Below are 23,263 nucleotides of genomic sequence, written 5' to 3' on the forward strand. Positions count from 1 at the left end.
TTTATTGGTATTGAAATTGTGCCCTTTTTTTCCCTACAGCTGTAAAATTTGGAAGAATGTCAAAAAAACAGAGGGACAGTCTATATGCTGAGGTCCAGAAACACCAGCAACGATTGCAAGAACAGAGACAGCAGCAAAGTGGAGAGGCAGAGGCCTTAGCCAGGGTTTATAGTAGTAACATTAGCAATGGTTTGAGTAATCTCAACAATGACACAGGAGGCACTTATGCCAATGGACATGTGATTGACCTTCCCAAATCGGAGTACTACAGTGTGGATTCTGCTCAGCCCTCCCCGGATCAGTCTGGTATAGACATGACTGGAATGAAACAGATCAAACAAGAACCCATTTATGACCTTACCTCCGTTCCGAACTTATTTATGTATAGTTCTTTCAACAATGGACAGATGTCACCAGGAATAAGCATGAGTGAAATAGGTAAGTTTACCAGTGTGATGTTCATACCATCTTTTTTTATAGGTTATAGCTTGGCAAAGCTGAGCCTGAGAGAGCATTGCAAAATTTCCATAATAACTGGGCCACTGAAGGACAAATTTCATTGGTGTCTGGGAGATCTGGGGGACACTTTACCTCATTTGAACAATATTTGGGCAATACTGGTTGGTCTGATAGGGGAAGTGGCACTGAGAGTGGAACAAATCCAGCAGCTGGAAAGAGGCGCACTGCTGGTGTGCATGTCTTGCTGAAACACTTAGCTCTGGTGCTCATACCTAGGGGCAGATATATCAAAGTCCGAATGGGTACTATTACAAAAATCTTATTTTTTCTAATATTTTCCACAATATTTTAATTAATTTGCATGACTTTTTTTGTGGTTTGCGTCAATTTGTGCAACAAAATCGTATTTGTTGTGAAGACTGCAAAAGTTTCGTTATTCATTCCAGCTTCGGTATCGTGACTTTCCTTGGGCCAGGTTGGAGCTGCAGAGTGCCATTGAGTCCTATGGGAGACTTTCCTTGGGCCGGGTTGGAGCTGCAGAGTGCCATTGAGCCCTATGGGAAACTTTCCTTGGGCCAGGTTGGAGCTGCAGAGTGCCATTGAGCCCTATGGGAGACTTTCCTTGGGCCAGGTTGGAGCTGCAGAGTGCCATTGAGTCCTATGGGAGACTTTCCTTGGGCCGGGTTGGAGCTGCAGAGTGCCATTGAGTCCTATGGGAGGTCTCCAAAATCATGCACTGAAGGTTCAAATTCAGAAAAGTTTTTGCACCGTTTACGATCATTCAGACACAAAAATTTCGTAACTTTCTTATCGTACCACAATATTTTCGTATGACCACAATACAAATTTTCTTATTTTCGAATTAACGCACATCAGAAATTATCATATTTAATCCAAATTTTTGCCAAATGTACTTCTAAACATCCAAAATTATGACTTTGATAAATCTGCCCTTAAGTATTAGCAAAGTTAATTTAGTGTTCTGCTGCCTCTTTGACTCCACAGTGCCTTCAAAGTCTCTCTCATTAAGTCCACCTTCCAGAAAACAGTAAGGTTCATCATTTGCTGCCTTAAAAAGTTTTGTTCCATCTCCACTCATAGAAGTATTGTTTTGCTACTGCTGCTTTCTAGGTGGATTATGTAATAAAAGGCACTAAGTTTGCCCAGGAGTAGTAACCCATAGCAACCAATCAGCAGGTAAAATTTACTCCGTCACCTGTTTAAAAGCAAACATCTTATTGGTTGCTATAGGTTACTGCTCCAGGGCAAACTTAGTGCCTTTTATTACATATGGGGTATGTCTTTCATATACCTGGGAGGTAGGAAGGGGTACAAGAGCTTGATTTACAGCACAGATGGCTGGCTTCCTTCTAGTCATTCCTCCTTCAGAAAGCAAGCTAAAAAGAGAAGAACTGTCAGGTCCTTTCGATACAGCTGTTTTACTCTGTGTTGCAAGAGGTGCAATAATGTAATGTAGAATGTAATTATATGATATTAACACAGAAAGTCAGCAATGACTGTATTTCAGTATTTCAGTTGTGATTGCTCGCTGACATATACTTTTAGCATTTCTGGAGACTTTTATTTTTTTGCATATCTGAATTTCAAATTTCTCTGATTTACATTAAATAACAGTTATTCCACAGTTAGAATATAGATATGCCCCTTTGATGAGCAATGTTTACTCTTTTTATAAGGGAAATAAAACTGATTAGTAGGTATATTACTGCACACAGTTTATTTAGAGCTAGCACAGAATACTTGTGATGTGAATGAAGTCTAGTGATGTAGACAGAGTGTCTGCCAGCAAGCCAGCAGCAGTTTCTGTTTTCATACCTGTCTGTAGGCCACGCCATGAGATCCAACAGGTGTAAATAAGACTTCACTTAGTAAGTGTTCAGCTGCAAATCAGTGTACGTCCTCCTCTTTCCTCTTTCATGCTAATCAATAAACATGAGATAGCTGATAACTTGTAGAATACTTGTGTATTGTGAAGAATTGAATGGATGAGCTCTTTAACAGAATGAGTTCTGTAATGAGAAGATACAGTAGACTGATGCTTGCCCTGAAAGGGCGCCATACAGAACATATTTTGTTTTTATTTCATGATATTTATTATTTAAGACCTATTTTTTTATTTTCTCCTAAACAATGATAATGATGTCACCTGTCACTAATGGCAGCACAAAAAATATCAGGTGTATCTCCTCCATCTGAAATACTCTGACAGAGAAACACTACATGTGCCATTAGCCTTAAAGTTATGTTTAAATCCAAGAAACTCAATTATATGTAGCAGAAAGCATTCATTTTATTATTGTACATTAAGCAACCATCATTATGCTTATAATATTATTTTTAAAAAAAGGAATTGGCTTCTGTAATTTTTTCACTTGGGATAAAAATGATATCCAATGTACAGTCATCCTTAAACACTTTTAAAAAATGCTAACAAATGTCACTGTTGTGGCTAAGGCATGGGCAGCAGGTTTTTGTGTTCAAACCTAGACATCAGTGTTGTGTGGAGATGAACTCTCGTGTCTAATGGCCATAATGCTTATGATAGAATTATAGATATCCCCCTTTACTTAGCACAATTCCACAAAGATGTTTAGATATTCAGTGGCTCATTATGAGTCCATTATATGTTTTATATATGTATGGCTACCCTAACTTGTAAGGCTCAAAGACTCAAAGCTCCCTCTGCATCTGGAATGAATGCATAGAAATTGATAATCCTCTTTCCTTCTGCAAAAAAATGGTTCCTTACTCATGATTAGTGATGAGTAAATTTGCCCAGTTTCACTTCGCCGAAAAAATTGGGAGTCTTTTAAAAGATTTATGAAACAGCAGAAAATTTGTGAAATGGCGAAACGCAGAAATTTGCCACAAATCCATGCCTAACAAATTATTTCGCCCATCACTTCTCAAGATTTTACTTGTTACTTTGTTTTTTAAACCAAAATGTTACCTGCTTCTCCTTTTTTCCTAGTGAGTCCTCTACTTATTACTTTTTCATGTGCGATCAACATAAACATATGTTAATATCACTGATGTTTGCAGAGACCTATAGGTTTTCTATATAGGACCAGCTTAACAGGAGAAGGGAACATATAATAAATGGCTATGACAAAATAAAATACTGCCATTGGGCACTAGGTTGCATGCACTCTAGAAGAAGTGCATTCACACTAATCACTCAAGTCATAGAAACACAACCAAATCAAGTCTAATCTATGACCACTTTAGGTCTCTCCCTCTAAACAACAACTTAATAGCCATCTCTTAACAAAAGCAAGTATCCCTTTGTGTTTGGACTTACATCCACTTCATGCAATAACCCCTCACAAAACACTTACCTGCCACACAAATCTATAACCTCAGGGTAAATCCATAGCAATCCATTTTATCACAGTAGCTTTAAGTTAGCTTTTTGAACTACTGAGATTTATGACTTTTTCTAGAGATATATTTATGTTTTAATCATCTCTAAGGGGATGTTCTGCCATACATGTTTTACCTTTCTTTGCCATCAAATGGACAGAACAGTAAAGAAATAACTAGCATGACTGATTAAGCCGGGCTACATTCACGAAAACACGAGTTCGAATCCCAAATGGGACAAATTCGGATAGGCCAAAGGAAAGTCGCAATAATGAAGCTTGAATGAATCCGAAACTTTCGTACTTGGCGCGACAATACGATTTTGTCGCACACATTTTGTCGCAAAGTATGAAAAAGTCGCGCAAGGTACGAAAAAGTCACGTAAACGACGAAAAAATCTCAGAAAATACGCACAGAGCGTTCGTGGATTAGTAAATCTTCCCCTTAGACATTTTCCTACAAATCTTCATGGGCTTAAAATATGTAGTATTTTTTTACTGGAAAAAAATCAACTTTTAGTGCAAAAAAACATGAATCATGGAAAAAAAAAATGAACGTTAGTAAATGGCTCCCTTACTGTATTTGGTCAGTATAATGTCCATGTAAAACCATTCAGAGTTTAATTTAGGGGCTGATTTTATATTTGTAACCAGAATTTTTGTTGTTTCCATGGTTTACTGGGCCTTTACGCCAATAGTATACATAGTTATTCCAGATGTTTTGTCTCCTGATGTATTATAGGGGTTGGTCAGCTTTTTGGTTTTTCTTGTTTTAGTATGATGTAGTGCTATTGGGAGGGAATTTGCAATTGGTCTTCATTTTTTATTATTTGCGTTTTTTAATTATTAAGCTTTTTGATCAGCAGCAGTCTGGTTGTTAGGGTCTAATTTAACCTAGCAACCAGACAGTGGTTTGAAAGAGACACAGGAATATCAATAGAGGGGGGCATACTGTAAATAGAAAGATAAGTAATAAAAAGTAACAATAACAATAAAACTGTAGCCTCACAGAGCAACTGTTTTTTGGCTGCTGGGGTCAGTGGCCCCCATTTAAAAGCTGGAAAGAGTTGAAAGAAGGCAAATAATTAAAAAGCTATAACAAATAAAAAATGAAGACCAGTTGAAACATTTCTAAGAATAGGCCATTCTATAACATACTAAAAGTTAACCTGAAGGTGATCCTCCCCTTTGATAGCTCCACTGGCAGGCTATAAAACACATAGTTCCCCATTGATATAAACAGCAATCCCCTGTTTCCAAATAACAATCACCTGATACACATGGGCCCATGATACCAGTAAAGTGAACCTTTTTTTGAAGGCATTCAAATTTTCAAATTTACCTTTAATGGGCAAATAATTTAATAATAATTTATTTTAATAAGGCCAAGGAGATTAGCGTGGGTAAATTATTACCTGTTCCATTTTCCTGTATTGTTATTTATTAAATAAATATATCCACTGTAATGACTGTAGCCTGTCACTGTTAATGATTCAATAAATCCAAAACAATACATTGCTGAGAGCAACTAATGATTTCATCAGATCTAATTCTGCCTGCCTTTACAGATGCGCATTTATGCCACCTAACGCCTGCTATAATGAGCTCTCTTACCGATGCTTATTTGGCATTTTTCATTTTAGATGTGCCTGTGTCATGAGAATGTATTATACCAGACTCCATCTTGAAGTTGTTACATAATATTTTTTAAATTGAAACTGTATAGGGAATATACCCTGTAGTAAGATCCATTTAACGCTGGACTATTAAATCATTTCTTCTGTAAGAATTAATGGGTTTTCACAGTGTGAGAAATTATGTGTTTATTGAATTATGATTACAAAACATTTGCAACACTTTCTGTAGCTATTAGTCTACTTATCTTGATAAACACAGCTGGGGCGGCAGGAGCATTATTATTTATGTATTTACTGGTAAAGGCAAAACAGTGCTGAAAGGAATTCACAGTTGTCACACAACAAGAATTTTATCGGCCCTTTAGAACTTTAAATATTCCAGGTGAAAGTAAATACTGTTTATTTGGATGGCATCCAGCTACATAAGCAATGAATTTAACAAGCACAACTTACTTGTATTGTTTTCAAATTCAAATGAATCACATCATTTAACTAGTTTAAAGGGGGGAAAATCCTCAAAGCTAAACCATAATTATTTCTTTAATTGTATATTATTTGGTGCAAAATATGTTTTTGCATTACATGACACATGCACCAACCTACACTCGCTCACCTCACTCACCAATAAAAACTGCGTGACAATATCATTGTTGGAATGATACTGGCCACAGCTTTATTTGAGAATACAACAGTGCAAAACATCAAATACAAATTGTAAACATGTCTAATCAGATCAAAACATCAATGCAATAAGTGCAAAACATTACAGTACCACTGACTCCCAAGCCCCTTGGCAGTTTGCCCTTCCACAACCACCCTGAGCCGCAATATCCTCCAGCCACCAAATCCCTAGCTCAGAGGGTACTCCGGGGCTCAATCCGGAACCTATCCAGTTCCCTTTCTCAATTAGCCATGTTCAGGGCCCACCCAGCGCTTTATAGCACACCTTTTTAGTACTACGTGAACCAAAGGTCACCCACCTTAGGGCTTAAACCATCCACTCTACCTGACCATACTAAAACAAGCTTCACCCCCCCGGCAGACTGACAGGGACCTGCAAAAGCTGTGACATCTTCCATGAAGCAGATCATCCAGGCCACTCTACCTGCTTCTACCCCCAAGTTTCCCTAACTAGGTAACTAAAACTAGTGTACCCCTCAACCCTTCAAGGACATATATGTGACAACTAGAAAAACAACAAACCAAAACACAATAAATCTACCGCCAACTAGGGGAGGGTGGGTAGAGATGTTTTCTCTGTGCTGCCCACACAAAATGGGGGATAACCAACCCTCCCTACTACTCCTATATGCCCTCTCCACCCTGCCTTTTCTAAGCCCTCACCTTTCATTACTTCTGTCCTATCCCCACTAGTGATGCTGAGCTGGGTCATGCAGCCCCTCCTCAGACCCTGCTGCTTTGGGGCAAACATTATGTAAGTTGTATTGCATGGTTTACTAAAGTCTGCCATCAAATCTATTGCTTTACAATGCCAACATCTATGCCAGTATCTATTGGCAATATGTGAAATAACACAATATAGTTGTTTTAACATAAGGGTCCATTAGTGATTCTCATTGGGGAAGAATGATACACATATATCTATTGTTGATTGATGTATTGGTAGTAATTAATGGAAACAACTTATTCAAGATATATATATATAAGATATTCTTAGTTGCCTAAATGGCCACAGTTAAATACATAATACATTACCATATTGGTTATAATTACTTAATTTATACAATTTATAAATACAATCAAATTTATATAAACTAACCATTAGTGTTTTTGCAATACTTATTTTTTGTCATCCAGAAAGTATGCAGAGAATGAAGATAACCTAAATTGCCACCACAATTAGAGCTGACATTCACACTATTAATCACAAGGCAAATTAGGAGCATCGAACTTTATAAAAATGACACTGCATTCGTTTTAGTACCATGGGATTAGTGACCAGACTTCAGTGTCTCCGTTTACAGTTAATAGTGTTACTATTTACAGTTAAACATTCATTAAATTATTCTTGCATTCTGTTCTCTTTACTAATTACTTTAGTATCCAAACCCTCATTAGTCAGTTCTGTCAAGTTACCTATCTCTCTCTGTATATTTTACCCACATTTTACTGTGTTCAAATGAAGTTTAACAGTTTGCAGATACAAAATGAAACCAACGGACTCTAGAGAATGGGCATTTGTTCAGAAAAGAGGCTCTAAACCACAAGGCTAAATCAGTCCCCTAGTGGTTCCAACTTGAGTGTATGGTAAAAGATAATTTATTATTCATTGTCTCCCTTGGTGGAGAATGCAAATCAGCAAAATGAGTCATAATTTCACAGTAGAAAAGCAATGTCCAACCTGCAGGTCTCCAGCTTTCTGTAACAGCCCACTCCTGCTAGGACAGCAAGCTTGTAATGATAAAGGGCTTTACCATTGTCACCAGAGCTCCCCATCTTGGATTTTATTAGACAGTGCACATGCTAAGATTTCGCTGACTTCCTCCACCTTCAGTCAAAATTGTTGCCACCCCACACACATATTAAAATGATATAATTATAACAACAATAATAATAATAATAATAATATAATATTAATAATGAATGTACCAAGACATTATTGGTGTCAGGTGTGTAAATAGCCTGGAGCAACAGTTGTTATACTATTCCATCTCAAAATGTGGCAACCAACCCCAAACACTCTATTAGTAACTGAAAGGTTAACATAAGCATTTCACTAATATCCTTTTTCATAGTTTTTATTGTATTATGTTCTTATTTGGTTGTCCCAACCAATCATTTTCCTTGTTACAATTAACTGCTTAATACTGTATGTGGAAACATTTACCATTCAGTGACAAGATCAGCTTGCCTCTGTTATAGCTATCTCATACACATGGGGTGGGGGCTTTACAAGGCAGTATAGAATGAACCATTTTGATGTATTCCCTAAAATTTCCCTGGAGCCCAACTGCTGTTTACAAAAGAAAAGTCCAGTTTGAGAGTACTCCCTAGAAAGTAATCTTTTGAGTCCTACACGGATTTTATTTGCAAAAGCCATCTGTATGTTAAGTAGACTCTCTTTCATTCGAAACATATCTATGCTTGTTTGTGTTTAAAACCTGAGGTAGAGGTTACTTACTCTTCAGTAGATGTTCTGGTTGGACCCAGGGTTACATTGATTTAGTTTGGAACAATGGAGGATCTATTGCCAGTGGCAGCAAAATGATTATAATAGTTGAATGCTCTAAGAAGGCATTTTTCTACCAGCTACTTATAATGGTAGAAAGACTACATAATTTCTGGTTGTTGCAGAGCTATTATACTCATTATGGAAACACTAGCACAGCTAATATATAATGCACATCATGATCAAATACAGACATGCCAGAACTGTACAGTTTTTTTCTTAGATTTCAAGTATACATTCTCAGTAAGTGCGCCTTCAAGAAAAATGACACTATATTCAATCTCCCTGTAATGCTGCATGGTAGTGGCTACATCTCTGCCACTTTTTTGATCAACTATAAAATTACATAGGAGAATAGAAATCAAAAGATTTAAACTGTGCTGTGCATGTGGAGCAGAAGCATTAGATTGGATAAGTATTACCATACATTTCATACTGTCTTCTGATGATATTATAACAAGACTGATTTAAACTCAAAAATACAATTCTGCCTGATTACAGAAAATATAATCCAAGCAACTTTCCAATATATATTTGTTAACAATGCCAAAACAATGTAGCAAAAATCAGCCTTGTAAGGTCTGTTAATAAACTGGTGTCTACTGCATAATGAATGTACATTCGAAAAGTTGCTTCGAATTGCATTATTTTCATTTGGTTGCATCTTATTTTTATATTTACATTCTCTTTAATCATGTGATGTTGGCTTTTGAGTGGTGATGAGTGAATCTATCCTGTTTTGCTTCACCAGAAAATGAGTGAAATGTCAAAAATTTGAACTCATTGAAGTCAATGGGTGTATTTTCACTTTGGCTGTTTCCATACCGTGCAACTTTTTTTTTACTGTGTGACTTATGGCCATTGGAGTCTATGGGTGTTTTTTCATGGCAAAACCTGGGGAAAATTTCACTCATCACTACTTTCGAGCACATAAATGGTTATTTTGAGTTTGAAGCTGTGACGTGATTATGTTAGATGGCATTTATCTGCTAAATTTGACATGATGGGCACCAGCCAGTCCGGTGTTCTCTTATTTACCCTTGAAATATATGACTTGTATTTTAACTCATAAGGACTACAATTCTCTTTGATCTATCTATCATCTATCTATCATCTATTTATCTATGTCTGTCTATCAATCTATTAGTGATGAACAAATCATTTTTTTGGATTCGCAGCAAAATTCCACATTTCGGCATTGAAATTCCCCTAAAAAAATTCACCAACAAGAAATGCCCATCAACTTTAATTGAGTGAGAAAAGAAGTTGCGGGTGTAAACAAAAGTTGCAGGCGTAAAAAAAAGTTTCTCAGTAGGAGTGAGAAAAAAAACGGCCATGGACTTTAATGCACGTGGCGTAAGAAAAAAGCCACGTGCCTTAAAAAAAATTGCACACATAAATAAAGTTGTGCCACATAAAAACACCTATTGACTTCAATGCATTTTGCACATTTTTCACCATTTCTCACATATTTTGGAGAAGCTAAACAAGCCAAATTAGCTCTTAATTATCTATCTATCCATCCTTGAACTTACCGTAAGTTATTTAATGCTTTGGAGCATATCTGCCTCCCTTGCATATCTATTAGCATCCCTTTCTTATTTTATCTTGTATACTGTTCCGTGTGTCTATACTGAGAATATATTTGTTTATATAACTAATATCTTAAGCAGCAAATACCCTTTTTTTAGAACAATCCTATATTAATTTGCTTTGGATAGGAACATGTTTCTTCTTTATTTGCTCAGTTAAATTGCTTCAGTAAAGCATCATAAGTCTCATAATGTGGATGTAAAGTAGCATACAGAGGACTCTGTATTGTTTTGTTATATGTTATCAAGTTATTCTGCATGAAAATAGTGCCTGTATTTTTTCATGTTTGGAATACTGCTAATTAAAAAAGAAAAAAGCAGCATAGTTTACCTTACCTTGTTAAAATGCAAAATTAAGCAGTACATTTTTCAGCAATTGATTTTCAGTTGCACTTAAGTGGGTGCAAAGTGCACTTGCAAAGGAAGGCACTTACACTTAGTTTAATGTGTTTGTAATCCTAGTGGTGAAGTGAGAGTGAATGCCTATAAGCACACCATACAAAGAGTGCCCTGTCCTTACTGACTGGTAATAGCAGGCATTAGATACAGGGCAGGATACATTGGTGCAAGCCAATGATATGATATATAGAGATACAAGGCAAAAGCATGTGTATTGCATTGTATTGGACATTCAGCTTAGCAACTGTAAATTAGCTCTCAAATTTCTTATTATAAATATCCAGTTCAGTTTATAATCCCCTTTTGTTATAAGATATTGTTGTTGTTTAATAAGGTCTTTGTACTGGAATATTTTGTTTTTATTGACTAAAATAAATCTCATACTGCTAGAGTTCTTCAGTGTACGATCCAGCAACTATTCCTGACTTAGTCATTACTGAGGCTTTAAACCTCATGCTCTGGACCTGCATGCTGCTTCTTTCAGGGGTTTCCAAAACAAGAGTGCAGAAACAGAACAAGGGAAGCCATGTTTAAATGTCCATAAGCACAGAAGTTTTCCATTTCCTGTGGCAGAATAAGGGGCCCATTCATTAAACCACAAATTTTCGCTAACCATGATAATTTCTGATGTGCGAAAATTGCGCGAAAATTATTTTCTTGTTTGTACGAAAATATTGTAGTTGCGATCCAAAAGTCACATAATTTTCAGATCTGAACTATCAGAAACGACGTGAAAACCTTTCTGGCTTTGAAACTTTAATGCATGATTTTGGAAGCCTTCCATAGGACTCAATGGCACTCTACAGATCCAACCTGGCCAAAAGAAAGTCACGATACCAAAGCTTGAACGAATTCCGAAATAGTCTTTGCGAAAAATACGACTTTTTCGCAAACCACGAAAAAGTTGCGTAATTTTGACAATATTATCGTGGTCATTGCGAAAAGTTCTATAAATTAGAATTTTTTTTTTCTTTCTGAAAAAAAATCGTGGTTTTATGAATGGGCCCCTAAGAGTGATTGTCATATATTTTGTTTTGTGTTATCCTCTGACCAAAGCAACGCCTTTTCTTTATGACATCCAACCAGTTCTTCCATGGTCTGGTCTTACTACCAGGTCCCAATGAAAATATATCTAAAATATAAAATATATCTAAAAATTTGTATTGCTAATTTAATTTTATGCAATTTTTGGTTGATCTCTCTCCCTCTGACACAGATCGAGTTGCACAGAACATCATAAAGTCACATTTGGAGACATGTCAGTACACGGTGGACGAACTACATCAGCTAGCATGGCAAACGCATACCTATGAAGAAATTAAAATATACCAGAATAAGGTAACATATCTGCAAAATACTTGGTAGTTTAGTCTTCAAGTTTGAACTATGTAATTATAGTCAGGATAGATTTTATACTTAAAATAGATAACTATAGTCTTGTTGTGCTAGGGAAGAATACATCTAGGCAGAATTTTAATCAAGCTACTGCAATAAGTGCATTATTTATCATTTTAATCAACCCCAAAGGTAGACTGCTTCCAACTGAAGGAATATTTAGCTATGTACTATTATTAATACATATAATGTTTTAGTGCTGAAATGAATGCAAGCTAACTCCAGCTGTGAAAAACATTGTAGCAGCTAAACATATTCATTTTTTCTCTTTTTTTGAAAGATCATAAAGTTTATGGCTTTACAGTTTTTACACTTAAAGTTTGTATTAATTCACCCATCACTTACAACTGAACATTTTCTTGTCAACTAATGTCCTATGTTGTATAACAGAGCTTTTCATTTGATAGTTTTGGGGAGAAACATGAATAGCTGCTGACCCTTGTTTATTCCTCCTGAGTAATTACTAAACCCATTGTATTCTAAAGAGTTTATCTGCAATCTGCTATGTAAATGCAGGTCTGGACTGGGATACAAAATAGGTGCTGAGGGTGATGGTCCATGGGGAGACCGATGTCTTTCCACTGGCAATAACGTGATTCACAAGTGGGATGGCATAAATGTTGTTTCATTTTCTGAAGCCGCAGGAAGCTTCCCCCTGCTTGTGTCTTCCCACATACAATTCACTTTATTGCCAGTGGAAAGATTAGTCGCCTTCAGTAGCTGAGATTAACCGCAGGTTGCTAATCTCCCTGTGGCCCACTGGCCTATCATTTCAAGTACACAGAGACCCAAACAGCCCCCCACCATCTTACAGCAGCTCCCTCTGGCATTGGCCTGAAATCACAGATTGCCAGCCATATATGTATAGCCTTATATGCCATATATATATATATGCCATATAGCCGTATATGCCAGCCGTATTGCTGGCGTATATGTGTGCTCTATAGCCCAGTTTCAAGTTGAATGCTCCCATCATGGCTATACTGTTGCTAATTCATATATACATATGGGGGAATGTAATAAATGTAATAAAATAAAAATAAATGGTAAAAATTGCACACAAATAAGAGCATAAATCTGCACTTTGTGCTGTAATATTTTTCATTAGACTGTTATTGCATTGCAAATTTAAATTGCACATTCCAAATGTGTAAGACATGCTTGAAGATGGCATAATTGTTAGCGCTAAAATAACAACTTTTTTAAGAGGTTTTATTACATATACTGCTTACTGACTTAAGCTAAAAAATGTACAATCGATATCCTAATATCAATTGAAAGGCAAAGGGTTCGCAAAAGGTATTTTACATATATGCGAAGGGAAAAATTGTAGGCAATGTAAATTTTTATCCCCAGTGCTTATGTTTTTTCCATTACCAACCAATATTTCATTCCCCTAATAATGTGTGCCAGTACAAGGTAACAGTGCATTACATTTAAGGGGGAACGACACCCAAGAACAGTTGTATGGTTATTGTCCAATGAAAAACAATGCAATCCTAAACTACTTTTGCATTTGGCTGATTTTAGCAATACTTGTTTTTAATATATTTATAACTGCTCAAATACAAAAATATTCTAAATAACCCAAAGAAATCTATTTGACTATTTCATCTTTACCTTTGCTTATATTAAACAGAACTGTGTTAAAAGTTAAACATATTATATGGGATTTGCCATCCTGCCATTTAACTTACACTCATCTTTTGATTAGAGATAGCAACGCCATTTGATTTGTTCTAGAATATCTTCTAATTATATATGACACATTTAGGGTTACATAATAAAAGACACCAAGCTTGCCCAGGAGCAGTAACCTATAGCAACCAATTAGCAGGTCGCATTTACTGTCACCTGTTTAAAAGCAAACATCTTATTGGCTGCTATGGGTTACTGCTCCTGGGCAAAGTTAGTGCCTTTTATTACATATGGGGGGGGGGCGTAAATGGATGCAAATTAAGGAAAGACATAGCTGTTTAATTATTTTCTTATTTAAAATTGTGCCATTTAATACAGTTCTTCCAAATATATCTTCAAAGCCCCTGAGGTTAATGTTATTCTTGTCTCACCTTTTACAGTCAAGGGAAGCTTTGTGGCAGCAGTGTGCCATTCAGATAACCCATGCAATCCAATACGTGGTAGAGTTTGCTAAACGAATAACAGGTTTCATGGAACTTTGCCAGAATGATCAAATATTGCTACTTAAGTCCGGTAAGTGAAATACTGATATGGCGTTATAACAAAAAATAGTGGGGCCCATAGCAAAATCAGTGCCTCAAGATATATGCATATGATTTTCATTCACTTTTGAAATAGTCCGTCAGTCAGGACTAGTAGGGTCTCTTGGCATTTGCTGGGCTTACTACCTCAGCTTGTAATGAAACTCATTTTTTTCATTCTCATATTTTCAGAGGTATAAATGTATTTTCTACTTTCTATATGAAATACATGCCACTTAATCCCAAGCAAGTCCTATATAGTATTCCAGCAGCTCGAGATTTAACATTATTTATTCCTTTATCTCCTCTATTTACAAAGAAATGTCTGTAGCCTTAGGTAAATCATATAATTCAAATAAGTTAATATGCTGAAGGCTGACTGTTGTGCACATACACATGCAGGCATAAAGAAAAGAAAAAATGTTGCCTCAGACTCAGCTCCCCCCCCACCACAGACCCCAGCCATCTAACTCATGTTTTATCTGAAAAGGTCATAGCCGCACAGTATAAATCCTTTGTACAAGAGATGGCACTTGGCACCATTCACACATCAAACAGAGAAGTCACGGCTACTGGAAGGTTCCTATTAGAAAGGGGCATCGTCTATTCATCTCCCGAGGATTTCAAACAGCTTGTTGCAATAATAAAACGTGCTCCTCTGCATATGGCATTAATGTTGTGGCTAGCACAGCACTTGGCAGTAATTCATATTTCTAATTATTGCAGCTGTTTCTGGCCTCGGCATGACAGATCTATAAAAAAACATAGAAAGAAAAGGAAAAAGAATGGCAAGTAGCATGCAAATGAAACCTAAATTGGACCAAGGTTTCAGACTATTGTAAAGCCTGTAACAATTAACTGATTGAACAGTTTTCCAGTTGCAGTCTTTAAGTCGCAACAACGCATTTTAGGGTACCCTCTGGCAGAGCTGAAAGAACTGTCTGCCCCTTGGCCACAATCCCTCTCCCACTTAATCATAATATATTTATAGATATATAAAACTTTATTTTAACTGTCACCTCTATAGTACTCCAAAGAGGAGGACATACTCCCACAATTTGGGAACCAACTACCTAGCATAAGACATGCACTTCAGGTAACACCCATGCATAGTTGAACAAAGACAACTGTCCATCAATTGCAGTTCTTCAGTGTATCCCTTGAATCACTGATCCAAAGAACAGCAGGCTCACTGAAATATCATTTTGTTACACACAATGTTCAGAATGAATACAGTCAGTATTAACTATGTTTGCTGGCTTGTATCGAGAATAAGTCCTTATTACTTCTTTTCTGATTTGAGTTCTTTTTAGATATCCCTGGATATCCAAAAAGATCTTCTATCATCGTATTCTATATAGGTTGTGGGAAGCATTGTGGGATAAGGACCTACAATAAAATGTGTATGTCCCACTCAGTCATGTGAGCCTCCTCAGGAGGGTTGAGACATACAAAAATTCTGATCCACCAGCTATTTCGGACAACCTATTTTAATGCAGTTTTCCTTTCTATGCCTGCACTGATGCTTATTGGGGCATAAGCAATTTATAGTTTCCTCACTACCAAAGCAAGAAGTAAAATATAATTAGATTTTATGCTTCTAACAACTATACTGCTGTGTATTTGAATACATATTTAGTTATTCTTTGTTATCCCTAAGAATATATCTGAAATATAGAAAGTGTCTACATAGTATTTCCATTTTTAAAATTATTTTTTTTTATATTTGCTTACAGGCTGCTTGGAAGTTGTTATAGTACGAATGTGCCGTGCCTTCAATCCACTAAACAACACTGTTCTATTTGAAGGAAAATATGGAGGGATGCAGATGTTCAAATCATTAGGTATTTCTTTTTGTACTTATGGTACAATGCCAGACTGTTTGTGTTTGAACCACCCTTAAAGGAAAACTATATCCCCCAGAATAAATACTTGGTAGTATACATTGGTTTTACAAGTATGGGATCCCTTATCCGGAAACCCATTATCCAGATAGTTCCGAATTATGGAAAGGCCATATCCCATAGACTCCATTATAAGCAAATAATTCTAATTTTAAAAAAATTATTTCCTTTTTTCTCTGTAATAATAAAACAGTACCTTGTACTTGATCCCAACTAAGATATAATTAATCCTTATTGGAGGCAAAAGAATCCTATTGAGTTTATTAAATATTTAAATGATTTTTAGCAGATTTAATTTATGGAAAGATCTTTTATCCAGAAAACCCCAGGTCTGGATAACAGGTCCCATACCTGTATATATATATATATATATATATATATATATATATTGGTTATATACCCTGAAAACTTTGTTTTAACAGAAAAGTATTAATATGGCTCACAAAATTTCTGTGAAAATTTGAGAGAAAAAATTCCCCGTGCGTCCAAAAAAGTTGCAGTTGCAAATTAGGTGTGGTCACAGCAAAACAGGCATGGTCGTGTCAAAATGGGCGTGATCACATAAAAAAAGGTTGCGACAAATGCGCTTCACAGATTTGGTCGTTTTGCGAATTTTCCTGTCATTTCGTGAACACATTCGCTCATCACTATATATAATCTGTCAGTGAAGGTGGCTGCATCTGAACATACACAGGAACTGTATTTTCACCTTTAAATAATAATAAGCCATGTGCTTGAGTGCACCAGATGTGTTAATAAAATCTGCTCCTTCTGCCTGTGTTTCTTGCTTCAAGTGACCAAAAAGGGAAATAGGAAATTATTTTAGAATGTTTTTATCCTGAGCATATTCTTATTTGTTTTATGAATATATACATATATATATATGTTTATAACTATATTTCAACTGTAGTTTCAGCAGCTTTAACCATTATTTAACATCTTTTTGTTTGTTTCTTTGATCTGTAGGTTCGGATGATTTTGTAAATGAGGCATTCGACTTTGCAAAGAGTTTATGTTCCCTCCAGTTAACTGAGGAGGAGATTGCCTTGTTTTCTGCAGCAGTACTGATATCACCAGGTAATACAACTCTGTGTACAGTTCATTGCACAAAATGACTGTGTTGTTCTAATAGTTTCACCTAGAACAGGATTATTATCTAAAATTAAAGATGTGATATACATTTTTTTTAAGTGAATATGAATTGGAATAGGTTTGTACCATAAGAACCAACATACAATATTAAGCAGAGGAATTAAAACTGCACAAAGTTAGTTCCTTAACGTGTGTCCTGTTGGAATCAATCTGAGCAGCCAGTCTCTCTGTATATCCATATTTCTTTTAAAACATTTGTTACAGCTCTGCAATGTTCCTCCACTGATTGTTCTGTCTTGTTAGTAGCTAGAAAACAATAGAGACAGTGTGCAAATCAGACACCTTCTGTGATATTCACTTGATCAAACTACATAACCATGGAATGTCATGAAGCATTTGCATTTGGTTTGATGGAAAATGTGTTTTTTGATAGCTCAACATTTGTAATCTTACTGTCTCAGTATTATATTAGTTTACACTGGGTTTTTGTACAGTTTTGACTTACCTGTCACCTTGAATTTACCCAGTCTTGATACATCTTTATCAAGTATATTCACAATTGCCCTTATAGCTGTTTTCCAAAATAATACATTAGTTTAGTAAAGTGTTTCTTATTTATTTATTTTCTAGTATTTATATAGCACTGACACATTTACAGATAACTTTACAGAGACAATACGTCATTCACATTAGTCCCTGCTGCAGGGAAGCTTACAATCTATGGTCCCTATTACGTTTACAGACAGCAGGGCCAATTTTATGAGGAGCCAATTAACCTACCTCTATGTTTTTGGAGAGTGGGAGGAAACCAGAGGACCTGGAAGAAACCCACACAGATGCAGGATGATACAAATTCATTGCAGATAGTATCCAAGCCAGATATTGAACACAGGACCCCATTGTTGCAAGGCTTAACCTTTTTCTCCAATTTTGTCAGGAAATCTTTCCAATTATTGGTTAAAAACCTATGCAACCTATTTTATATAATATTTTATATTGTAAGAAAAGATATAATTCTGGAGACCTACCCTAAACAGCACTGGGACCACCCCTGATTTGGTTACTGATTTGGTGTTTTGAATTATCAAAACAGATTACAGTAGAACATCTACGAAAGAAATCCAATTTTTTCGCTTTCAAATCAACTAAACAGTTAGTCACCCTGGTTTATAAGGCATGACTTGCCAAGTTATTCTGCTGTATTTAATGTATACAAAATACATTTAATTTGCATTGCTTTAAACGATATACCTTATAAAATGTATGTAAATATCAAGATAAATAATGATATTATTTTTTAAATATTTCAAATAGCATAAATCTTACATTTTCAATATGTCCTCTTCTTATGGCTTAGAGAGACCTTGGCTGATAGAACCAAGAAAAGTCCAGAAGCTCCAAGAGAGAATTTATTTTGCACTTCAGCATGTGATTCAGAAGAACCACTTAGATGATGAGACACTGGCAAAGGTAAACTAAGAATTAAATATGAGTGTTCCCCAATACCTATAGGTGTTGAAGGCCAATTTAATTCTTTATCGGTGCAAAGGCCATTATACATTATTCACCAGCAAAACTTTTTAGAATTTTTTTTTTAAAAGTCACAGCAATTGTGAAGCAGTTTAGTTTATTTCATGACATCTTCTAGGGATTTTATTTCTGATTTGATTTGGTATTCCCTGAGCACCACCTTAACTAAGAAAAAAATGAAATAAATGGCAGATCTTATCACACATTCATCTACATTCATTCTGACAGTTTTTGGGAAGTCAAACAATATTTAAAATGAATAATTATACTATTTGTGACTCTAATGTATTATTATGATGGATGGATACCTGAACACAAAACTATATTGCTTTATGTGAAAGAATAATAGTATAAATGCACGCGGCACTAGTGTATAACAGTTGGTAAATCCAAGTAGTAAGCCCAGCTAATAAGGTTGTTGGTGCACTTGTAGTTAAATTAAGTCTTCCATCTTCAACAGGCTCTCAGTATATTACAGATATTGTGATTTTCTATGTTTACAATTAGTAAAGTGCATTTAGAATGTTTCAACAAGGAATATTTTTGGCCAAACTGCCAGGGGGTGCATTTAGGGTTTGGTAAATTACTTACTATGTGCTGTGACTACAACACAAGGTACAGGATCTAGCAATGGCAGCGTTACCTGTTGAAGGAGCTGGTACTACAGATATGAACTTCAGCATTATAAATACTTTTATAAATGCTGTTAATGTCAACCCACCATTGGAACACCACTTGATGCCAAACATCTCTTAGCAGCTAATGCATAACACACCCTGTATGTCTTATCCAAGTGCTAGACCAAATTATTTTGCAGCTGCATTTGCCCATGCATATATGTCTACCCTAGTGATTACATTCTACAGTGATTTTCATGGTTATTTATCTTAGTTATCAAGGTTAATACCAGCAAGTGGCCATTTATTCAAGCATTACTTGCTAAAAATGTTCAATGGATAGCCAACAGCATGAGGATTGCCCTGTACTGTGCATAACACAAAAGAACTTCCACTGAGATATATGTTTATTTCTTACCAGTTTAACAGCAAACTGTTTCTTTCAAAACTGTTTTAAAAAAAATATCTACAAATGCAGCTGCTATAATAGTCTGTAACAAATATTACATATCTTATCTGTAATGGTTTCCCCAGCTTTGTACTAAATGGAGAGCATTGCTGGCAAACATGATGCATACAAACAGCCTTGTTTCAAGTGCAGCCATAAGTTTACAATCTGACCCAGTGAGAATGCTGACACAATGTCAATTAAACCCACTTTCCCCTACTTCTCTCTTTACAGCTAATAGCCAAGATACCAAACATAACTGCACTTTGCAACTTGCACGGAGAGAAGCTGCAGGTTTTTAAGCAAACTCATCCCGAGATAGTGAATACACTGTTCCCTCCATTGTATAAAGAGCTTTTCAATCCAGACTCAAGCACTAGCTGCAAGTGAAGATGGTGGGATTTTTCACATAGCTATGGAATGCATCACTACTAAGACAAAAGAAATGTGCTCCAGAAGACTTACTTAAAAACATCACTACAGCAGCACTAGGAATGTCCTGCACTTACAACCATTATTTTTCACCGCTACAGTTTGAAGAATGTAAATATGCACCTCTGATTGGGGCTCTCTTTCTCTCTCCCTCTCCTTTATTGATCTTGCTTTTTTTTTTTTTTTTTTGGAACTATCGAACTGTATCCGGCGCCAGAGAGGTCTTCAATGCATTGTACATTAATACGTTTTAGACCTCTGTAGCTCATAGGGTTTTTGCAGATTTGTTGTCAGAGGAGGCTACACAGAAGCAAAGGCATTGAGCAAAACTTCTCTGACAGCCTAAGGATTAACACTAAAAATCTAGAACACTGGGTGTATTTACTTTTTTATATATATAATTTGAGAGACATTGGTTTATAGAATTTTATTGTAGATATCAATAAGAGTATATACTGCTATGGTATGGCTCTTCTGGATTACTGTTTAAACCTAATTTATGTGAATTTCTATGTTCTAGTTGCATGTGTATAAGGAAGCTGTATATATACATATATCTATATATTCTGATATGTAGATATATTTATATAAACTCTATGCACCTTTGCTGTGGTGTAATCCTTTATTTACACGAAAAAAAAAATTCCCCTACATTTTTTTTTCTTTCATTGATGTGTTTTCTCCCTTTAAATTTGTGTTTTATTTATGTTTTGGGCAATCAAATTTCAATGCGCGAAGCCATTGTTTGAACAATAATAATTTGCCAATGTAACGTATACCAAGCAAATGGTAAAATGTCTTGCTCACGTCACATTCTTTATAGTAAGAAATGTACAAGGTATGTAATGTAAAGGTTTCAAACGACACAAGCATCTATTGGGATCGACCATGTAGGAATAAACTATTCTAGTGCGAAGAACATTGCTGTAAAATCAAAAAAATGCTACACATTATCTTGTAAATGAACTTTGAAAATATCAAATATAGTTTTGAGGTAATAAGGAGAAATATATTTTTATTGCAAGAATAAATAGTATGTCCCTTTGTACTTCAGATATACATCTGTTTCATTACAAATCTTAAAATACAATAAAAAAAAAGAAGCAAAGGTTATTTGCACATATAGTAGAAACCTTGAAATCAGGAAAATATTTATATCAATAGGTTTGGTGGTTCAGATCTTACCTGTAATATTTAGATGTTTTCAGATTGAATAATAAATCGTGAATTCATAGTAAGCCAAAAAAAAAGAACTTGAAGTTATAATTTTTTTTGCGCAACCTGGAAGACCATGTTTCTATCTCTTACAATATTGGTACTATGATAGAGAATCCTAGATATGCAACTTCACGTTCACTTCTCATTGTAGCAATTGTAAATAATCAAAGGGAAAAATGACACGCAATCATGCTAGTATTTTTTATAGCCTTATCAATAAAAGTTTTCACTTCTTCTGCCTGTAATTTTTGTATTACCAGTATACCTATCTGTCTAAGCAATAAAAATACAGATTACAGGTTAGTTGACACTCTGAAACATTTCTCACAGTCCCAATATTATGGGCCGCATCTATTTGATCTCTCTAATTGGACTCACACCTATTGATCATCTCTCCCATGCACTCTTATGTAATTAACAAGTTTTTATTATATATAGACTTCCCACTGAGTGATTACATCAGGTGCTGTCACCCTGGGGGAGATACACCTGTAACAGAAGCATAATTAACTGATGTTTATGCTGTAGCCAAAGTACTTTATTAGGACCTTGTCAGCAATATCATAAACTTCTTGAAAAATATAACAGTTTTCATGTGACAATATTTAGAATGAAAGTAAAGTTTGGAAAGGACAGAAGAAGAGAAGTTGGTTGTAGAATAAGGGAGACAGTTATCATTCATACACCATACAACAGTTGAAGTACTTGTTCCAATCGAAAGTCTCCAGCTAGCCACAATAGTACGCCAACTATTACCTTATCTTTCCGTTGTTAGTTTGAGCAATGCTAGTAGGGCTTTGCAGTGATAAACCGATTATCAAGTATTTGGATTACACTGGATTATGAGGAGGTAAAGATGTAAAAAAAGTCCACAGACAAGTATTTATTGGCAGCAGTAGACAGACATTGAAAATACAATTGCAAGACAAATAAAATTTGAGGTTTGCGTCCTTCTGCTACACAAATCAGTTTATCGGCAAAATTAGTACAGGTATCGGATCCGTTATCTGGAAACCCGTTATCCAGAAAGCTCTAAATTACGAAAAGCCTGTCTCCCATAGACTCCATTTTAATCAAATAATTCAGATTTTTAAAATTGATTTCCTTTTTTCTCTGTCATAACAAAACTGTACCCTGTATTTGATCTCAACTAAGAGATAATGAATCCTTATTGGGTGCAAAAGAATCCTATTGGGTTTAATCAATGTTTTATTAATTTTTTAGTATACTTAAGGTATGGCGATCCAAATTACAGAAATACCCCTTATCTGGAATACCCTTGGTCCTGAGCATTCTGGATAACGGGTCCTATACCTGTATTAACAAAAACAGTTGATTTTATGATTTTTTATTCTGTTTGAATATCACAGATAAAGACTTAAACATGTTGACTATTAAACAAACACCTAGATACATTTATCCAGGGCACTGACCCATTATCAATATATATAGGACATTCTGTGCGTTAAGCTACCAAGAAATGCCCTCCCCTTTAAGTAAAACAGGGATTGTTTGTCCATATATTACAATATACTTCAATCTGGCCAACTGCCTCAAATTCATACCCAGTCTGGCCAGTCTTACACCAACTTTCATCTGATTTATTAAGATTTCTAGTGCTTTGATAAATATGCTACTACTATGCTTTGATAAACATGCTACTACAAATAATAAGATGATTAAAGCTAAGATCTGATTGGTTGCAGAGCTAACTTAATTTAACACCCAAGAATAAACCATGTGGGTTT

At 35.6% G+C, this 23,263-nt stretch overlaps 1 protein-coding gene across 1 annotated transcript in view; it reads left to right on the forward strand.

The window, feature by feature from the left end:
- Positions 1-21,748, forward strand: part of rorb (RAR related orphan receptor B) — a 138,441-nt gene extending 116,693 nt beyond the window's left edge. Inside the window, exons 4-10 of the mRNA XM_002940031.5 lie at positions 40-438; positions 11,877-11,998; positions 14,134-14,266; positions 16,011-16,118; positions 17,145-17,255; positions 18,628-18,740; positions 20,100-21,748. Of these exons, the coding sequence (XP_002940077.1) occupies positions 40-438; positions 11,877-11,998; positions 14,134-14,266; positions 16,011-16,118; positions 17,145-17,255; positions 18,628-18,740; positions 20,100-20,255 (1,142 nt within the window). The 3' untranslated portion in view covers positions 20,256-21,748. The remainder of the gene's footprint in view (positions 1-39; positions 439-11,876; positions 11,999-14,133; positions 14,267-16,010; positions 16,119-17,144; positions 17,256-18,627; positions 18,741-20,099) is intronic.
- The last annotated feature ends 1,515 nt before the right edge of the window (positions 21,749-23,263 follow it).

Source organism: Xenopus tropicalis, chromosome 1, assembly GCF_000004195.4.
Source record: "Xenopus tropicalis strain Nigerian chromosome 1, UCB_Xtro_10.0, whole genome shotgun sequence".
NCBI lineage: Eukaryota > Metazoa > Chordata > Amphibia > Anura > Pipidae > Xenopus > Xenopus tropicalis.